The sequence below is a fragment of the Oryctolagus cuniculus genome, chromosome 6, assembly GCF_051225735.1.
Source record: "Oryctolagus cuniculus isolate XC-2025 breed Fujian yellow rabbit chromosome 6, ASM5122573v1, whole genome shotgun sequence".
Taxonomy (NCBI): domain Eukaryota; kingdom Metazoa; phylum Chordata; class Mammalia; order Lagomorpha; family Leporidae; genus Oryctolagus; species Oryctolagus cuniculus.
In genome coordinates, this window is record NC_142872.1 from 116,732,996 (window position 1) to 116,755,444 (window position 22,449).

The following is a 22,449-nucleotide window of genomic DNA, read 5'->3' on the forward strand; positions in this document are numbered from 1 at the left end:
TACTTTTACTTCTCCATGTTTTTACTGTCATTGTCAAAATTTCTGTCACCTCTGATTTTTGCCTAGAATTCTACAATGTTCTCTTATCAGGATGTGTCTTCTCCAATCCATTCTACCTGATACAACCCCAGTGAGCTCTCTTAAGTATAACAATGGCTCCTGAGTGCTCTTAGAATACATTCAAAACTCCATACCATGATTTTTGGAGCTTTTGATGACACTGCCTCTTTGTGTCTAATGCTTTGACTTTTCCTCCTTCCTTCCAAATATATCCTCTTTGAGGATACTTATTTTTCTTTAAATTTCCAATCCATATGCTTTTTTACCCTCTACATTTGTATTCCTTATCTGGAATAATTTTTCTTTTTAAAGATAGTGCTTCAATAATCTCAATTTTTAATTTGTGTCCTATCATAAGCATCATTTCTGATAAGAAGCCTTCTCCGTGCCACATCACATCAACTTACGCCCCTAGAATTGCCCTTACCATAATATATATACTTGGCTATACATTTGCTATGTCCTTCTTCATAGTGGTCAGATCCCTAAGGACTTGTCTACATATGTTCTTTTTTTTAAAAGATTTATTTTATTTATTTGAAAGATAAAGTTACAGAGAGAGGCAGAGACAGAGACAGAGAGAGAGCTTTTCCATCTGCTGGGTCACTCCTGAAATGGCCACAACAGCCAAAGCTGAGCTGATCCGAAGCAAGGAGCCAGGAGCCTGTTCTGGGTCTCCCACATAGGTGTAAGGACTCAAGCACTTGGTCTTCACTGCTGTCCCAGGCCATAGCAGAGAGCAGGATTGGAAGTGGAGCAGCTGGCACTCAAACTGGCACCCAAATGGGATGCCGATGCTCTAGGGCAGGACTTTAACCTGTTGTGCAAGTGCCAGCCCCAGGGCTTGTCTACATATATTCTTAGCATAAACTACAATGTTTGACACCTAGTAAGATCTTGATAAATATTTGATGAATAAATGGGTGAAAGTGTTTGTCTATCAAATGGAAACCCTCGATTTTAAGACTCAAGATTTTTTTTTTAATTCTAAGGTAGTGCTCTAAGCAGCTGCACTTTGCTGCTTACATTTCTAAAACATTAATGGAGTTTATAATATAAGGTGATAACAACTTAAAAAAAAGGCAGAGAGGAGCCAAGTGTATTTAGGAGAAACTCATACAAAGCATAGTTTTAATAGAAAAAGCTGAAAAATCTATTGGTGGTAAATTTAAAATTTATTATCATAGGAAACTTTTAAAAGATTTATTTATTTATTTGAAAATTAGAGTTACAGAGAGGAAAAGGCAGAGGCAGAGAGAGAGAGAGAGAGAGACAGAAATCTTCCATCTGCTGGGTTGCTCCCCAAGTGGCCACAATGGCTAGGGTTGGGCCAGGCAGAAGCCAGGAGCTAAAAGTTTCAGTAGTTTCTCTCACATGGATGCAGAGGCCCAAGTTGGGCCATCTTTCACTAATTTCCCAGGCACATTAACGGGGAGCTAGATCAGAAGTGGGGCAGCCAGGACTCAAAATGGCACCAATATGGGATGCTGGCACTGTAGGTGGCAGCTTTACCCACTGTTGTAGGAAATTTAACGCCATAGTATTTGCTCTTCTGTGAGCTATACCAGTAGATGTCATCTTTAACTGTGTCACTCAATTTCAAAATAAAATATCAGCAGGAAGATTGAAGTCAAAATAAAATGTTTTAATGAAAATTCATAGTTATACAGACTCATGTTACAAGGGGATTTCCCCCCTCCTTTCTCTTTAAAAATATAACACTTTTGTTTGACATTAAGATACTAGTCTAGAACTATGCAAAAGTAATTCTTTGTATTTGTTTGTCCAACAGCAAGGCAGCAGGAGTCCTGTATGTGGTAGAAACAGACTTGCAGAGTGCTTTCCATCCTTCAAGCCAGGACTGTAATTCAGTGCCTCTCTTTTTTCTCTTTACATTTTTTCAAATAAGGTTTATTTTTAAGGCTTTTCACCTTGTAGAATGATCTGAGCATTGTTTAGTCAATGTTGTTATTTGACAGTATGTGCATTATTGCTTGAAATTGCTTACTTATCATAAGTGTAGTGCAGTGTTGCAGAGGCCCACTCTGCCCTCAGGGTTCTGTAACAGCCTAGTTCAGCCCACCAGTGAACTATTAACTGCTTACCAAGGAAAAAATAGTCCATCATCAGCATGTATATATTCATTCATTACATGTCATAGGGGTAACACTACAAATACTGGGTTGGTTTCTGTTTTTTTTTTTTTTCTTTCATTCTTTTCATTTTAAAATGGTAGGTGAAAAATTCTCCCTTTCTCTCTTTGACCAATACCTAGATCTAGTTTGTATCCAATTCTCCAACCTGGCAATGTATTTTTTATCAAGGAAAGGAGATGCACAGTGGAAAACACTACCAGAGCCTAGTCCAGGAGACATGGTACTGAAGTTTAAAATAGTCTGTGAGGCATGAAACTAAAATAACTCATCTTAAAACAGAAGCACTACATTAGACAGTGGATGAGCCAGGTGGATTAAACCTTGTTTCTTATTGGTTGCTATGGCATTTGAATGGCTGAGCTCTGCTTCTCTGGTCTGTGCTTTGATCCAGATCTGGAGTTTTGCCATCTTGAAGGCTCTGCTTGCCCAGTTAACTATTGGCAAGAACTAACTGGAAGATTGGCTTATGGTACCTATTCAGTCAAAAAACAAAATGAAATACAATTTCAAAACTCTCAATAGTGTATACATTTATATTTCACAAATAAAGATTTTTGAATATGTTAAAATCTCTAAGTCTTTAATGGAAAATTTAAGTAATTCAATGGTTAGGTCAATGTCCTTTCTATAAGTACCTTTCAGGCGTTCATGCAAGGAGGAATCACACAGTTACTAAAAATCCAGATTTCTTGTCTGCTCATCCCTCTGTTCTGTCTTTGAAATTCTGATTCTCTGGTAGGGCCCAGAAACCTGCATTTTAACAGCATGCTAGGCAGTCTATGAGCCACCTTTTGAAAAAGAAAAAAGTTCTCTAAATGAATTGTTCTGATCTAATCCTATAAAATCATGCCTTCTTCTACTCAAAGTCTGCATTGTTCAGACTGTGTTGTTAGTAGAAGCACATTATGGGGTTTTGTGACCCTGAGCAAATTCCTTCCTCCTCAGACCTGGGTTTCCTCATTGTAAACAGCAAGGATCAGCAGCTTGTCCAGCAGAACTGACAAACGAGCTCCTTGCACAGGAGGAAAGGATATTTTCCTTTCCTTTCACGTCCATCCATTCCTCCAGATTTGCTGTGTTGTACAAATCCTGTACCTTCTACTAATATGATTCTTCAGTCTCTGCTCATCTAGATTTTACCTGTTGTTTGAACTTGTTATTCAAAATCAGGTGTAAATGCTACTAAAAATCCTGCCTGTCCCCAAAAGAAAATAGTCTTTTATTACGCAAACTGACATACCTTTAAAATACCGTGTTTTGTGGCACTTACTATGTTCTGTGTAATATACTTATATCTGCACTTCTACCTCTGCTTAGTGGGTTTTCAGATTGTTTCCCTTTTGTGTCCACATAAGTAAAATACATTTGTTTTTTTTTTCTTTTTTTTTGACAGGCAGAGTGGTGGACAGTGAGAGAGAGAGAGAGACAGAGAGAAAGGTCCTCCTTTTTCCGTTGGTTCACCCTCCAATGGCTGCAGCGGCTGGCGCGCTGCGGCCGGCGCACCGCACCTATCCAAAGGCAGGAGCCAGGTGCTTCTCCTGGTCTCCCATGGGGTGCAGGGCCCAAGTACTTGGGCCATCCTCCACTGCACTCCCTGGCCACAGCAGAGAGCTGGCCTGGAAGAGGGGCAACCGGGACAGAATCTGGCACCCCAACCGGGACTAGAACCCGGTGTGCCAGCGCCGCAAGGTGGAGGATTAGCCTAGTGAGCCACGGCGCCGGCACATTTGGTTTTAAAGTACTCATTGGTGGGGTAGGGGCTGTGGTGCAGCAGGTTAAGCCATTGCTTGGGACACCTGCATCCCATAGCAGAGTTCCAGTTCCTCTGCTTTCAATCCAGCTTCCTGACGATACACTTAGGACAGTGCCTGGCTTTGAGCTGGCCAGTATAGGCTATTGTGGGCACTGTGTGAAAGAGTGAACCAGCAAATGAAGATCTTCTCTCCCCCTCTCCCCCTCCACCCCCTCCCCCTCTCTCCCTCTCCCCCTCTCTCTCTCCTCCCTCCCTCCCTCCTTCCCTCCCTCCCTCTCTTCCCCTCTCTCACCCCTACAACCCACCTTGTCCCCATCCCCTGACCTCTCTGTCTCTCTGCCTTTCAAATAAATAAATCTTACAAAAATTTTAAAAAGTGCTCATTTTTAAAGGGTATAGGAAAGAACAGCATTTATTAGACAATTATAAAAACTCTGACATTCTCATTAAGTACTCAATCAGTATACAATTACTAAACATTTAGCATTGACCTTGCAATCTGCTAAGTCCTATATTTGCTTGGTACTATGAAGACAAAGCAACTAAATAATTGACTTTTTGTTGGAATCTTCATTAGGTTATATAGATATCCCTTTATTGTGGCTAATCAATTGGCAAATTAGATGTTAAACATCTGTCACATGAATCAATGAACCAAAAAAGACCCAAAACCATACATACATTTCATCTGAGTATACATGCCAGCAGTCTATGTGGAATAAAGATATGTTACATTATCTTTTTAACACTATGAACTGTTCTTTCTTATTGAATACATGTGCAAATAAATGGGCACAAGCATTTGGGTAGTTTTAAAAATCAAAAGATAGAACAAATTATAAAATTTAAATGATGTGCTTCTATTCTGTTCTTACATTTCAGATGATGGAAAATTATCCTTTGAAGAATTCAAAGCCTATTTTGCGGATGGCGTTCTCAGTGGAGAAGAATTACATGAGCTCTTCCATACCATCGATACCCATAATACTAAGTAAGGATTTTTTTAACACTAGATTCTGTAATTGAGGTAGAGAGAGCGTGAATGAGCACATGCCCATGAAGACGAAAGAAGAAAGATGTAGTGTGCACATTTTGTAATGCTTACCTAAGTTTAATTCTGAGATAACCCCTCTTTAATAATTGAAATGCTCTGAAAAACAGAATAATCTTCAGGGAGATTTCCTAAAGTAGTTTTAGATCATTTCCTTTTTGAGGAATGTAAAACAAAAGGAGAGAATATAAATAATTCTCTCATTAATAAGCAAGTGGAATTTTGCTTTGTTACTTAGGTGTCATATTAATTTGCTTTGTTTAAAACTTGTTCTTAGATGATACTTTTCAGAGTGAAATAGGGGTATTCTAGCTGTTATCTGGACAATTCAGGTGCTCAATTCCAAATCATTGTAAGCTAAGAAATGCAAGTAATTCAGGACACAGAATTACCCCTGAGTAGTCAAAGCATACAATGATCTTCCCATATTTTCCCCTAATACATCTCTCTTTTACATTAATGTAACACTTATGACTGTTCTACATTAATGTAACATATAAGAGTGTTCTATTTATATACTCATTGTGCTTAAAAATATACAAAAATGAGGAGTTCCAAGATATTGAACAACTGAATTATGCTGCTTGTTTTGAGTAAATGAACCAAAACACATTATTTTTATGTGAAAAAAAAAAAAACATTCCAGTCATGCCTTGAGACCCATAAGTGTGACTACTGCTTGAACAATCATTATCTTGCTTTTGGCAAAGTGTGGTGCTAGTTCCAGGCAGTGAGACAGCATGCCAAGAAAATGCTCTTGGGCTACATCTATGAATACACTTGTTCTTCAGGCAAGCTATTAAGAAAAAATTAAAAGATTAAATTCACTTTCCTCAAGCTGCTGAATATTTTTAAAACAGCCAATTTGAGATCTGCTTCTTGCATTTCTTCTATCTCATCATCTTCATAATCTTGAATTGGGGTGTCTTTTTCATTTGGGGGCATCATAGTATCTTCCTTCTTCTTGTTACCTCGGTTTCTGCGTTTGTTTGACATTGTGGAGATATTCTTTGGTTTCTTCACTGTGGTGCTTTTTCTCGTTATACTATGACTCTAGATTAAGTGGACTGTCTGCTTTTGACGGATCCTTAGAGGCTGTGATGGGTGTGGCCAGAGAGCTCTGTTTGGTTCTTCAGGGTTAAGGATGTGCCAAAGGTGACACACCCAGATTGTTCTCTCGCTCACTTTCTCTCTCTCTCTCTCTCTCTTTGACTCAGTTGGGAAGTAATTCCACACAGCTGAGTGGAATTGAGGGTAGTTGATGTATGAAATCTGGCCCCTGTGGGTATTCGTCTGCTCTACCCCTGGGACCACACAAAGAGTTTATGCAGCCCTCAGTGTGAAGAAGTTCTCAAAAACAAATTCTTGAACTACAGAAATCCTTAATGGACAAGATAGAAAATCTCTCTCCTGAAAATGAAATATTAAGGAGGAATCAAAATGAAATGAAACAACTAGTAGAACATGAAACTGTGATAGTGACGAGAAATCATAATGAAATGAAGAATTCAATAGATCAAATGACAAACACATTAGAGAGCCTTAAAAACAGAATGGGAGGAGCAGAAGAGAGAATATCAGACTTAGAACACAGAGAACAGGAAAGTATACAGTCAAACCAAAGAAAAGAAGAGGAAATTAGAAATCTAAAAAATATTGTCTGGAATCTACAGGATACTATTAAAAAACCCAACATTCGGGCTCTAGGACTTCCTGAAGGCATGGAGAGGGAGAAAGGATTAGAAGGCCTTTTTAGTGAGATACTAGCAGAAAATTTCCCAGGTTTGGAGAAGGACAGAGACATCCTAGTACAGGAAGCTCATAGAACCCCTTGTTGTTGTTGCTCTGTTTGTTCTACATAAGACCACTGGTTGAACTCTGTAATCAATGCACAATCATTCTTAGGCGTTTAAAATTAACAGAAAGTGATCTCTGTTAAACATAGGAGTGGGAATAAGAGAGGCAGGAGATATATAGGTTGGCACATGCTCACTCGGACTTACCTCCAATGACAGAACTAAAAATGTGCCAGGGGATTTCAACTCAATCTTACCAAGGAGGCAGGTACCAATGCCAGCGCACTTGGTAAAGTGATAAGTATAAATACACAACCAATCAAAAAGATAGGGTATGTGTCGATGAGATTTCACAAATAAAACCAGTGTAAGCAACTAATGAAGGATAGAATTAAAAGGGAGAGAATGATCCTGCGGGGGAAACAGGACACACAGCAGACTCATAGAATGGCAGCACTCCTGCCTCAGAATCAACCCTTGGGACATTCAGATCTGGCTAAAAGGTCCATGAGAGTCTCACAGGCATGGAAAGCCATGACATGGTGGCAAAAAACAATCTAAATGAAAGATCCTGGTGAACAAGACCCCAGCAGATGGAACAGGCCATCAAGGAGAGAGGCGCCTTTCTCTGAAGGGAGGAAGGAACCTCCACTGTGATAAGGCCTTGACTAAACAAGTTCAGAGTTGGTGAACTCAAGGGGCTTCCATAGCCTTGACAGCTCATGGCAAGAGCCTCGGGTGATAACTGACGTCATAAATAAGAGTGCCAATTGTTAAATCAACAACGGGAGCCACAGGGTACATGCTCCCCACGTAGGATCTCTGTCCTCAATGTGTTTTACTATGAAACTTAAAAACAACACTACTAGTCGAACAATACCCTATACCTTGTGCGGTTGTGTGAGTGCAGCCTGTTGAAATCCTTGCTTAGTATATACTAAGTTGATCTTCAGTATATGAAGGTAATTGAAAATGAAACTCGATGAAGGGCAGGATGGGAGAGGGAGTGGGAGAGAGGAGGGCCAAGGGAGGGAGGGAGGTTGGGGAGGGGAGAGCCACAGCAATACAAAAGATGCACTTTGTAAATTCACATTTATTAAATAATAAAATAACTATATAACAAACAAAAAAACTTAATACTTTACCCTTTTAGTATTTTTTATGTTCTACTTAAAACTATTGGTTGAACTCTGTGATTAATACACAATTACTTGTGGGGAGCAACTCGGACTAGACTAAGTTACTGGAATTAAGACTTATTCTATGCATCTGCTCTCCCACAATATGGCACTGGGAGAGGAGTAAAAACAACTTTTATACAGCTGCCTCCAGTTCAACCAGTAACCTGCAGGAGCTGATCCCGCTCCTGATTGGAGGAGAGCAGTGTACTCGGCGTGTGGGTAGCAGAGTTGGGATTGGTGGAAGAGGACTATAAAGGAGGAGAGAGACAACATGCACCAGGAACATCTAAGGGGAACATCCGAATAACATCTGAGCAGCCACCGAGAGAGCCGGCCGGCGGTGTGCCGCTCCCCCACGGAAGTGGGGAAAGTGGCAGGGGGCACCGCCCTTCCACGGAGGTGGAAGGGTGGGCAGCCAACCCGGGAAGAACCAGCAGCAAACCCGGGAAGGGCCGAGCAGACAAAAGAACAGCGCAGGGTCCTGTGTCGTTCCTCCGTGAAGAGGGGGAGCGACATTACTCTTAGGTGTTTAATTAATGCTATAACTAGTACTCAAATAGTATTTTACACTTTGTGTTTCTGTGTGGGTGCAAACTGTTGAAATCTTTACTTAATATATGCTAAATTGATCTTCTGTATATAAACATAATTGAAAATGAATCTTGATGTGAATGGAAGGGGAGAGAGAGTGGGAGAAGGGAGTGTTGTGGGTGGGAGGGAAGTTATGGGGAAGGAAAGCTATTGTAATCCATAAGCTGTACTTTGGAAATTTATGTTCATTAAATAAAATAAAATAAAAATAAAAAAGAAGAAAAAAAAATGACCAAAAGAGATCCTTACCACGACACAGTGTAATCAAACTCACCACAGTGAAACATAAAGAAAAGATCCTAAAATGTGCAAGAGAGAAACGTCAGATTACTCTCAGAGGATCTCCAATTAGACTCACAGCTGACTTCTCATCAGAAACCTTACAGGCTAGGAGGGAATGGCGAGATATAGCCCAGGTACTAAGAGAGAAAAACTGCCAGCCCAGAATATTATATCCTGCAAAGCTCTCATTTGTGAATGAAGGTGAAATAAAGACCTTTCACAGCAAACAGAAATTGAAAGAATTTGTCGCCACTCGTCCAGCCCTGCAAAAGATGCTTAAAGATGTGTTACACACAAAAACACAGAAACACGGTCATCAATATGAAAGAAGGTAAAGGAAGGAAACCTCACAGCAAAAGATCACAGGAAGTTCAAAACATATATTAGAAAATATCTTTGGCAAGTGGCAGGGCAAAGTTACTACTTATCAATAGTCACATTTAACGTTAATGGCCTGAACTGTCCAGTTAAAAGACACAGATTGGCTGATTGGGTTATGGAAGAAAACCCACCTATTTGCTGCTTACAAGAAACACATCTTTCCAACAAAGATGCATACAGACTGAAAGTGAAAGGCTGGAAAAAGATATACCATGCCAACAGAAATGAAAAAAGAACAGGCATAGCCATCTTAATATCAGACAACATAAACTTTACCACAAAAACTGTTAAGAGAGACAAAGAGGGGCACTATATAATGATTAAGGGATCAATCAATTCAACAGGAAGATATAACGATTATCAAAGTATATGCACCTAATTACAGGGCACCGGTTTATTTGAAAGATCTGTTAAGTGACTTAAAGGGAGACTTAGACCCCAATACAGTAGTACTGGGGGACTTCAATACTCCACTCTCAGAAATAGATCAACAGGACAGAAGATCAACAAGGAGACAGTAGATTTAAATGACACTATAGGCCGGTGCCGTGGCTCACTAGGTTAATCCTCCACCTTGCGGCACTGGCACACCGGGTTCTAGTCCCGGTCAGGGTGCCATATTCTGTCCCAGTTGCCCCTCTTCCAGGCCAGCTCTCTGCTGTGGCCAGGGAGTGCAGTGGAGGATGGCCCAAGTGCTTGGGCCCTGCACCCCATGGGAGACCAGGATAAGTACCTGGCTCCTGCCATCGGATCAGCACGGTGTGCCGGCCACAGCGTGCCGGCCGCAGCGGCCATTGGAAGGTGAACCAACAGCAAAGGAAGACCTTTATCTCTGTCTCTCTCTTTCTTACTGTCCACTCTGCCTATCAAAAAAATAAATAAATAAATGACACTATAGTCCAATTGGATCTCACAGATATCTACAGAATTTTTCATCCTACACAGAAAGCACTTACATTCTTCTCAGCAGTACATGGAACCTTCTCTAGGATTGACCACATACTAGGCCATAAAGCAAGTCTCAGCAAATTCAAAAGAATTACAATCATACCATGCAGCTTCTCAGACCATAAAGGAATGAAGTTGGAAATTAGCAACTCAGGAATCCCTAGAGCATATGCAAATACATGGAGATTGAACAACATGCTCCTGAATGAACAATGGGTCATAGAAGAAAGTCAAAGAGAAATCAAAAATTTTCTGGAAGTAAATGAGGATAACAGCACAACATACCAAAATTTATGGAATACAGCAAAAGCAGTGTTAAGAGGAAAGTTTATATCAATAGGTGCCTACATCAAGAAATTGGAAAGGCACCAAATAGATGAGCTTTTAATTCACCTCAAGGATCTAGAAAATCTACAGCAAACCAGACCCAAATCTAGTAGGAGAAGAGAAATAATTAAAATCAGAGAAGAAATCAACAAGATTGAATCAAAAAAAAAATTACAAAAAATCAGCCAAACGAGGAGCTGGTTTTTTGAAAAAATAAACAAAATTGACACCCCATTGGCCCAACTAACTAAAAAAACAAGAGAAAAGACCCAAATCAATAAAATCAGAGATGAAAAAGGAAATGTAACAACAGACACCACAGAAATAAAAAGAATCATCAGAAATTACTACAAGGACTTGTATGCCAGCAAACAGGAAACCTATCAGAAATGGGTAGATTCATGGACACATGCAACCTACCAAAATTGAACCAGGAATACATAGAAAACCTAAACAGACCCATAACTGAGACAGAAATTGAAACAGTAATAAAGGCCCTCCCAACAAAGAAAAGCCCAGGACCAGATGGATTCACTGCTGAATTCTACCAGACATTTAAAGAAGAAATAATTCCAATTCTTCTCAAACTATTCAGAACAATTGAAAAAGAGGGAATCCTCCCAAATTCTTTCTATGAAGCCAGCATCACCTTATTTCCTAAGCCGGAAAAAGATGCAGTATTGAAAGAGAATTACAGACCAATATCCCTGATGAACATAGACGCAAAAATCCTCAATAAAATTCTCGCCAATAGAATGCAACAACACATCAGAAAGATCATCCACCCAGACCAAGTGGGATTTATCCCTGGTATGTAGGGATGGTTCAATGTTCAGAAAACAATCAATGTGATACACCACATTAACAGACTGCAAAAGAAAAACCATATGATTATCTCAATAGACACAGAGAAAGCATTTGATAAAATACAACACCCTTTCATGATGAAAACTCTAAGCAAACTGGGTATGGAAGGAACATTCCTCAATACAATCAAAGCAATTTATGAAAAACCCACGGCCAACATCCTATTGAATGGGGAAAAGTTGGAAGCATTTCCACTGAGATCTGGTACCAGACAGGGATGCCCACTCTCACCACTGCTATTCAATATAGTTCTGGAAGTTCTAGCCAGAGCTATTAGGCAAGAAAAAGAAATTAAAGGGTTACAAATTGGGAAGGAAGAACTCAAGCTATCCCTCTTTTGCAGATGATATGATTCTATATTTAGGGGATCCAAAGAACTCTATAAGAGACTATTGGAACTCATAGAAGATTTTGGCAAAGTAGCAGGGTATAAAATCAATGTGCAAAAATCAACAGCCTTCGTATACACAGGAAATGCCATGGCTGAGGAAGAACTAAGATCAATCCCATTCACAATGGCTACAAAAACAATCAAATACCTTGGAATAAACTTAACCAAGGATGTTAAAGATCTCTATGATGAAAATTACAAAACCTTAAAGAAAGAAATAGAAAAGGATACCAAAAAAAAAAGAAAAATCTTCCATGTTCATGGATTGGAAGAATCAACATCATCAAAATGTCCATTCTCCCAAAAGCAATTTATACATTCAATGCAATACCAATCAAGATACTGAAGGCTGCCTTCTCAGATCTGGAAAAAATGATGCTGAAATTCATATGGAGACACAGGAGACCTTGAATAGCTAAAGCAATCTTGTACAACAAAAACAAAGCCGGAGGCATCACAATACCAGATTTCAGGGCATACTACAGGGCAGTTGTAATCAAAACAGCATGGTACTGGTACAGAAACAGATGGATGGACCAATGGAACAGAATTGAAACACCAGAAATCAATCCAAACATATACAGCCAACTCATATTTGATCAAGAATCCAAAACCAATCCCTGGAGTAAGGACAGTCTATTCAATAAATGGTGCTGGGAAAATTGGATTTCCACATGCAGAATCATGAAGCAAGACCCCTACCTTTCACCTTACACAAAAATTCACTCAGCATGGATTAAAGACTTAAATCTATGACCCGACACCATCAAATTATTAGAGAGCATTGGACAAACCCTGCAAGATATAGGTACTGGCAAAGACTTCTTGGAAAAGACCCCAGAAGCACAGGCAGTCAAATGCAAAATTAACTCTTGGGATTGCATGAAATTAAGAAGTTTCTGTACTGTAAAAGAAACAGTCAGGAAAGTGAAGAGGCAACTGACAGAATGGGAAAAAATATTTGCAAACTATGCAACAGGTAAAGGGTTGATAACCAGAATCTACAAAGAAATCAAGAAACTCCACAACATCAAAACAAACAACCCACTTAAGAGATGGGCCAAAGACCTCAATAGACCTTTTTCAAAAGAGGAAATCCAAGCGGCCAACAAATACATGAAAAAATGTACAAGATCACTAGCCACCAGGGAAATGCAAATCAAAACCACAATGAAGTTTCACCTCACCCCGGTTAAAATGGCTCACATTCAGAAATCTACCAACAACAGATGCTGGCGAGGATGTGGCAAAAAAGGGACACTAACCCACTGTTGGTGGGAATGCAAACTGGTTAAGCCACTATGGAAGTCAGTCTGGAGATTCCTCAGAAACCTGAATATAACTCTGCCATTCAACCCAGCCATCCCACTCCTTGGAATTTACCCAAAGGAAATGAAATTGGCAAACAAACAAGCTGTCTGCACATTAATGTTTATTGCGGCTCAATTCACAATATCTGAGACCTGGAACCAACCCAAATGCCCATCAACAGTAGACTGGATAAAGAAATTATGGGACATGTACTCTATAGAATACTATACAGCAGTCAAAACCAATGAAACCCGGTCATTTGCAAGAAGATGGAGGAATCTGGAAAACATCATGCTGAGTGAATTAAGCCAGTCCCAAAGGCACAAATATCATATGTTCTCCCTGATTGGTGACAACTAACTGAGCACCAAAGGGGAAACTTGTTGAAGTGAAATGGACACTATGAGAAACAGTGACTTGATCAGCTCTTGTCCTGACTGTTGATGTACAATGTAATACTTTATCCATTTTAGTATTTTCTCTTTGTTTTGTTCTAGTACTATTGGTTGAACTCTGTAATTAACACACAATTATTCTTAGGTGTTTAAATTTTAACTGAAAATTGATCTCTGTTAAATATCAGAGTGGGAATAAGAGAGGGAGGAGATGTACAATTTGGGACATGCTCAATCTGACTTGCCCCAAATGCTGGAGTTAGAAATGTGCCAGGGAATTCCAATACAATCCCATCAAGGTGGCATGTACCAATGCCATCTCACTAGTCCCAGTGATCAACTTCAGTTCACAATTGATCACACTGATAGGTCTAAGAGTCAAAGGGATCACACAAACAAGAATAGTGTCTGCTAATACTAACTGATAGAATCAAAAAGGGAGAGAATGATCCAACATGGGAAGTGGGATACACAGCAGACTCATAGAATGGCAGATGTCCTAAATAGCACTCTGGCCTCAGAATCAGCCCTTAAGGCACGCGGATCGGGCTGAAAAGCCCATGAGAGTATTTTAGGCATGGAAAGCCAAGACACTCTGGGGGAAAAAAAAAAGACCTAAATGAAAGATCTCCGTGAGTGAGATCCCAGTGGAAAGAATGGGCCATCAAAGAAGGAGGTACCTTTCTCTGAAGGGAGGAGAGAACTTACACTTTGACTATGACCCTGTCGGAATAAGGTCGAAGTCGGTGAACCCAAAAGGCTTCCATAGCCTTGGAAACTCATGACTAGAGCCTAGGGAGATTACTGACACCATAAACAAGAGTGTCAAATTGTTAAGTCAACAACAGGAGTCACTGTGTACTTATTTCTCATGTGGGATCTGTCCTTAATGTGTTGTCCAATGTGAAGTAATGCTATAACTAGTACTGAAACAGTATTTTTATACTTTGTGTTTCTGTGTGGGTGCAAACTGATGAAATCTTTACTTAATATATACTGAATCGATCTTCTGTATATAAAGATAATTGAAAATGAATCTTGATGTAAATGGAATGGGAGAGGGAGCAGGAGATGGGAGGGGTGCGAGTGGGAGGGAAATTATGTGGGGAGAAAGCCAATGTAATCCATAAACTGTACTTTGGAAATTTATATTAACTAAAAAAAAAAAAGAAAAAAAAGAAAAGCAATGCAAAAAAACAAATAAATAAAACAGCCAATTTGTAAATTTTTGATCATTGTGGAATTTAAAATTCATAAGGAGACTTAAGTATTTTTTTCAGAAACAGTATTAATGGGTAATTGTATAAGAAATTCAATTCTGATCTATACATTCAGTATATCAAGCAAATAATAGTATGGTGGTACAATATGGAACTGGCTTATAGTTTAGTGAGAAATAGATTCACTGATAATTTCAAAACACTGTTAAAAAATATATGAGTGATGTGTGCACAGAACACTTTGGTATTACAAGGGAGGGAATGTTGGTGAAGTTTGGTAGGCTGTTTAAACAAGATGGGTCATTATGGGAGAGTAGAAATTACCTAGGCAAAGGAAGCAGGGAAAGAAGAATATTCCAGCCAGAGGGAGCAGCATGAGAAAAAGCCTGGAAACATAAGATGAAGGGGAGCAACAGGTATTTTATTTTTACTGAAGCACCAACTATAAGCTTCAGAATGGAAGGATGTGGGTCTGGAGAGGAAACATGAACCAGCCAAGAAGGAATTTGTATTGTGTGATTGCAAAAGAGCTTCAACTTTATTCCGTTGGCCAAGGAAGCTGTTTGTAGGTGATTATGGCTCTAGTGAAGGACGAGTTTAAAGGGGTGAAGACAGAAGAAGATTGCAGATGATTTTAGCTGAATATTTAGGTCTCTGCTGGGGAAGAATGTTTATACATAAGAGAAAGGAAATCATTATCATTCTGAGAAATGACACTTGAGAGAAAAAAGAACAGAGGCTCCCTTTGTTTCTCAGATGTTGGAAAGTTCAGATGCTAATACTTCATCATGCATGCTGATTATTTCTTGCTCATTATACTTGTTGTTAAAGTGTTAACAATATCTGCATTTAGCACATTCCTTGAGAGGCATAGTTCCAGAATTGCAGATTTTCCAATTTATATTTACTAATATTAGTGAAAAACAAAATTCTCAATAGATTTTGTTGGCCTGATTTTGCTATTTTTATTTTTACATTTACTAATTTGGATTACTTGGCATGGTTTTCAAGGTATTAAGGACATATATATATGTCATGACTTATAGAATAAATCTAAGGGAATAATTATTATTGCCAGTTGTTCTCTGGCATTAGAAAAAATTTGTATTCAATGATCATAATGATATTCAACCTAATTTGGAGCTAACATATATGAGATAGAGGCTTCTAAATTATATTCATAAAATTCCACTGGGGGAAAAAGGTGTCAATGTCAGACTTTGATCTTTTAAAAAAATCAATACAAACACTGGCACAGAAGTTTCAGAGCTTTACTTTAAGCAAGTGATAACTTTTATCTTTGCATAATACAAGTTTTAATTGCTTTAGCAATTGTGCTACATATGCCCATTATTTTTTTCCTTCCCACACACCTTCTAAGAAAATATGCTGTCCTTCCAAATCCTGCCACTGCTCAATATTACCCAACTACTCTAGCCTAATCCAGAGCATAGCCTGGCCTGAGGGAGCCAACTCATACACAGGCTGGACTTCAGCAGTCAGATTCACTGATGGATTGTTTGTGGTGGAATGAGACAGTTGAGTCCATGTCTGCTACTGAGGTCCCTACGGCTGCCTGGTTCCTGCCCCTTTCAGTGTCTGCTAGTTTAACCTCACCATAGCTTCCATAAATCAGTACCTATTTGATAACTACATTTTCTAGAACTTACTTGAGTAAATTCTATTGCTTGCAAAAGTATATTCTAAGTATTCAGTTCATTTTGCCATCTGGGAACCTAAGTCTCTTCACTGAAAACCTTATATTTGCCATGTTTGGAAATTGACATATCTACTTTGAAAATATTTGGAAAGAAAGCAGAAAAATATCTTGTTTCTGAGTCAGATATGCTTAATCTTCATTTAAAAGGAAAAAAAGAAAATAATTGTTAATCGTCTAGTCATTTTAGTTAGCCTTATTGTATCTCTTTCAGCTCCATTAGAAAACTACATTTTTTTTTCAACTTTTATAAGAGTTAGCATTCAGAAAAAAATATACAGATTCCTCAACAGTTAAGTTTGGAAAAAAATAGCAAAAGCTAAATCTGTGCTTTGGTAGCTTACAAATTAAGACCACTATACCAGATGGAAAGCAGGAATAACAACAGGGACCATCATTAGGTCCAGGGGAAACTTCCATGGTTCACCAAAAGTGTTCTCACTCATGTCAGAAAACCAGCATATCTAGCTTTCTCAGCTAGAGGGAGATATGAAGAATTCAGCATAAATTCTTTGGGGTTAGTCACAACAGAGACAGAGAGAAAGATGCCCCTGGAGACCAAAACAATTGCATTGTTTTGGAAGTTCCAGGTTGTCAGGCAGAACACATGGTAGGCCAGATGGAAGTTTAGCTGCTGGTTGAGAGAGTGAGCATACAGCCAGGGGTCCCACAGCCTTCAGGTGCAGGCTGTTACCAGAAATAGATAACTGATGTATTCAGGTCAAGAGATCTTTATTCCAAGATAAAATAATTTCTGGGTGCTGAACATTGAAATTTCAACCCAGTATTTGTTCAATCACTGAAGCACACTAACGCAACAAAAATATCACCACCTACAGAAAGAGCTACCTCTGAAAGTTTAAAAAGCTCTTTCTTAAACTAAACTGTAATTTGTGTTTCTAAACTTCCACTTAGTTCTGCTTCTTAGGGCCATTCAGAATACAAATATTTTATGACATGTCTTTCTAATAGTTGAAAGCAGTTTTCATGCACCAATGATGAGATAAGTTCCCTTAATAATTGAAAAGTAATGATATAAGACTATTTGTTTCAGATGGCAGAACTTTACTCCTGAAATGTTGCTTATCCTATACTATTACATAATAATGAAATTGAAAAGCTTGAAGAGTTGTTTAATGAAACCAATTTCTTCCTTGAGTTATCCTCCTTACTGCTTAAGCAGACACATTTTCTGGGAAGTAGAAAAAGACGGCAAGGTCATTACTCATAGAATAAGCAATAGGTTAGTTTGAGGAGTGTGCAGCACAGCCTGCATGACAGTGTGGGTAGAAAGTTGACTGCAATTCCAATAGTAGACAAGAGAGATCTTTGTATTATCACAACCTAAATCATCTTCCACTAGAACTGAAGACTTAGAAAGCAGCACCATTCTGAAGAATGCAGCAGGCCACAATCTCAGGTGCTAGCTAAGCAAGTATGGTTTTGCTGAGGAACACAAGTGAGAATGGATTGAGAGAGAGGGAGAGGGGAAGAGGGAAAGGGACAGAGAGAGGGAGAGGGAGAGAGGAGAGGGACAGGAAGGGGGGAGAGGGAGAGAGGAGAAAGGGACATGGAGGACTAAAGGGATACAGAGAGGAAGAGGGAGAGAGGGAGACAGAGTAGGGAAGAGGAGGAGGGAAGGGGGTGGGAGGGGAGAGAGAGAGAGAGAGAGAGCAAAGTGAAAATCTATGTCCAGAGTACATCAAGCTGCAGTGGAGTAGACAGACTGAATGTTTAGGGCTGAGATCCAGCAGTACAGATATGGCTAAGGAGCCCTAGCAGAAGGGTGTTATAAATATTCAGGCATAGCCTAAACTGGCCAAGAGGAAACTAACAGAGAACTCAGAATCCAGATAAGACATTTCTTTCTATCTATGAACAAAGCTAAGCTATAGGAACTAGGGGGTGGTCTGGTCTCTGCCCAGGTAACCTTCTTGGCATAAGCAGATAGGGCCAATAGACTTACACTGTTTTCAAGACAGATGCATGGGGTTTAGAATGTGATTTTGTATGCCAAATGAGGGGTGCATGGTATCAAATTGGCCAAAAGCTACAGAGCTGGAGAGATCACATTTCCATTTGATGAATTTTCCTCTGCTTCTCCTAGGCTCTGCTTGATGGAAGTCACAAGAGGGCAAATAATACCGTAGTAGACAGAATTTTATTGGCTGTGAGTGACAGAAATATAAATTAAGTGGACTTAAGGAAACAGTTAGCAGTTAATTGTCTGGTAAACCCAAAGATAGGTTTCATGTGTGCTGGGGCTAGCTGCTCAAACACTGATGCTTGAAATCCATCTCCCATCACTCCTCTTCTCACTGTTTTGGCTGATGTCTTGGTGGACTACACGGCTGAGAGGTCAAGATGATTACTAGAAACTCACTGGTCGTATTGCCAGGAACTTTGCAAGCTCTCAGAGACTGCTTTTCTGTATTATGTGTCCCATCAAAATCTTGATCTTGAATCATGTTAGCCCAGTTTGGATCTTGTGTCCATCTGTGAATAAATCACTGTTTGTTTTCTGGGAAATACAATGTGAAATGGAACCAGAATGTTGTTTCAGAATAAAGGGGAATCTATCCTGGGCAAGTAAAATGTGAGCCTCCTACAGATCAAATAACCACTTCCTCAACCTCAAAGACTTCTCTTCAGCACCACATATGGCTTGGGAAGCTTGACCTCCAGAGAGTTCCTCCCAGGTTTGGGATGAATTAGGAAAACCAAAAGTTTTCCATAATTGAAAAGACAGAAATCAGGGAGAAAGCTTTGCTGTGTCAGGCATCTTGGTCCTTCTGAGCTGTCCAGGGTCCTAAGCTCTTTCTCTCTCACCCTTCCTCACCTCATCCTTTGATTGTGTCTTTTCCTAGTGATACTGCTTTCCTACATTCTTACAGGCACAATGGTTGTGATGATGCCAATTTCTGCTCTTTTTCATGTACCAGGGCTTTATTTCTTTAGGCATAGCCAAAATTGAGACTTACATCTGTTCTTTATTCCCTTGGTCATTTAGCATAATCGTTCATCTAGTTTTGATATTCCGGGAGGTTCTCACATATTGCTTTCTTTGTTTTCTCTGAGAATTTAAAAATTAAAAAGAACTATATACACATGATTAAGGGAAGCACGATTTGATTACATCCTATAACAGGTACTGTGTTTATCACAGTTTTAGGGATGGTAGTCTTTTCAGCTTACCAGGATTCACTCTAATCTATCACAGGGTCTCCAGCTATGGATTCCATTTGTTCATGAGAACTAACATGGTCATCAGATTACTTCTTATTCAACCATGGTTTGGATGTGTCTTTCATTTTAATAACTGTACAAACTCATTTACTTGCTCCGAATATCTTCCTTTGGCTCACAAAAATATGGAAAGAAAAAAAACCAACAGTTTATTTCCTGAGAATACTTTTAAAATTCTTTTCTTTCCTAGGAAGATATTTCATTGGCACCATGACCATTCCTCCCAAATCAAGCCACTTCACAATCCACAACGTGGATTGAGTAAGAGAATTCCTCCATGGGGGAAGGGTGCAGAATCACCCAACAAATTTCTCCTTATAATTAAGACTAGCATAGTTTGGGGGATTTATAAAGGAGAGAATTTAAGATTTTTTCCAATGTCATGAAAATGGCTTATCCTTAGTTATAGTTTCAGAAAAGAAGTGCTAATTTTATGTAAACAGACAGTAGTCAAGCCAATTTGTATCAAGGTAGACATTATTTCAAAAATAAATTAACTTCTAAAGGAAATATTTAATTTATCATTGATTGAGAAAACACATTTATTGAGTGACTATGTGCCAAACACTAACTTGTATCATCTCATTTCATCTTCCCAAAAGCCAAATATGAAGGTAGTGTTATTGATAGGATACAGTTCAGTAATCCGAAAAAGAAAGTTAAATTAACTGCCCACACAGATGGTATCTGTAAGGCCCTGAGATGTTCTCAGGTGTGTCTGAAAACAAAACTCAAACTCTATTCATTATCATGCTACTTCAGTGTGATTTCCTATTTTAGCTGTCTTTTTATATCATAAATCAAAATATTCCAACACCAGTTTAAAAATCACTTTCAGGCCTTTTATTCTGGAGGAAACAATGGTTAATCCTCTGTAGCAGTAGGATATATTTGGATGTACAGCATAGAAGTAATTGCCTTAATTGATGCCTTTATCTTTTTACTTTTTATATCTATTATGTAGGGTTTTTAGAGTGTGGGAGTTGCTACAATGAAGAAATGTTATTCTTTTTTCTGTGGACATTATTTCCATTCTTTGCACATTTTCCTTCCCTCTGTCCTACCTGTATACCTGGAATTCATCTCTGGTTTTAGATCTAGTGCTCTTAACTCCCTCTGTTCTACCATTTGTTTTTGCCTTATTTTCTCCATTGTTCTTGGGAGCACTCGCAGAGTTTTACTGTTTCGTTGAATCAGGTGTATGAAGACCTTTGATTTCAAACTACTTAAGACCTTTTTTTTATGGTTAATCATATCTCGTAAATTACTTTCTGTTTGTTATCTATTCCTCCCAATAAAGAGCTTGAGTTACCCTTTAATTTTTATTTTTAAGACTTATTTTATTTGAAAGGCAGAATTACAGAGAGGCTGAGACAGAGAGGTCTCCCCAGCCTCTGGTTCACTTCCCAGATGGCTGCAGTGGCCGGAGCTATGCTGATCCAAAGCCAGGAGCCAGGAGCTTCTTCCGGGTCTCCCACATGGGTGCAGGGGCTCAAGGATGTGGACCATCTTCCACTGCTTTCCTAGGCCATAGCAGAGAGCTGGATTGGAAGTGGAGTAGCTGGGACTCCAACCAGCTCCCATATGGGATGCAGACACTGCAAGCTGCACCCCCCCCCCCTTAATCTTAATTAACTCTCTCTTACCATTAGCCAAGAAACAGTGCCTGAGGTAAAATTACTGATCAGAATGAAAACTGCCTACTGAGGAATCTATGTGAATTATTTATACACATAAGTGCAATACTCTTTTCTATCTCACCATTGTCACTAAATGGATGAAACCAATTCAATAAAATTATAATCGTAACCCCTTTTCGATACATGGTGCTCAATTCTTGGACAGTTTCTTTCTACATATCCAATTCACCAGAAAGATCTGTCCTTTTATTTTTTCAGTCTTCACTGCCACTGCCTAAGTATAAGCTTTCTGTCTTTTACAGTAACATTATTTTCAGGAGTGATCAGTATGGCAGAACATTTGGAACTGTTCTCTATGACTCTTCAGGTTTTCAGAATTTTTGAAATAAGTGTGTATTACAAATAACCAGAAAGCTGTTGATTGCTTTTTTTATTTTATTTTTTATTTTTTTAAACTTTTATTTAATGAATATAAATTTCCAAAGTACGACTTACGGATTACAATGGCTTCCCCCCCATACCGTCCCTCCCACCCACAACCCTCCCCTTTCCCACTCCCTCTCCCCTTCCATTCACATCAAGATTCATTTTCGATTATCTTAATATACAGAAGATCAGCTTAGTATACATTAAGTAAGGATTTCAACAGTTTGCTCCCACACAGAAACATAAAGTGAAAAATAATAGATGATTTTTTTAAATGATGATGGAATCAGAGCAGACCTATTGTCATGTTTAATCCCAGTGAGAGTCAAATTGGGAATTGATAATTTCTTTTTTTTTTTTTTTACAGAGGATCAGTTTAGTATGCATTAATTAAGGATTTCAACAGTTTGCACCCCCATAGAAACACAAAGTGAAATATATTGTTTGAGTACTCGTTATAGCATTAAATCTCAATGTACAGCACATTAAGGATAGAGATCCTACACGAGGAGTAAGTGCACAGTGACTCCTGTTGTTGACTTTACCAATTGACACTCCTGTCTATGGCATCAGTAATCTCCCTATGCTCCAGTCATGAGTTTCCAAGGCTATGGAAGCCCTCTGAGTTCTCCGACTCTTATCTTGTTTAGACAAGGTCATAGTCAAAGTGGAGGTTCTCTCCTCCCTTCAGAGAAAGGTACCTCCTTCTT

General features: G+C 39.0%; 1 protein-coding gene across 1 annotated transcript in view; it reads left to right on the forward strand.

Moving 5' to 3' along the window:
* Positions 1-22,449, forward strand: part of NECAB1 (N-terminal EF-hand calcium binding protein 1) — a 236,341-nt gene that overhangs the window by 43,489 nt on the left and 170,403 nt on the right. Inside the window, exon 3 of the mRNA XM_002710683.6 lies at positions 4,852-4,960. Coding sequence (XP_002710729.3) covers positions 4,852-4,960 — 109 coding nt within the window. The remainder of the gene's footprint in view (positions 1-4,851; positions 4,961-22,449) is intronic.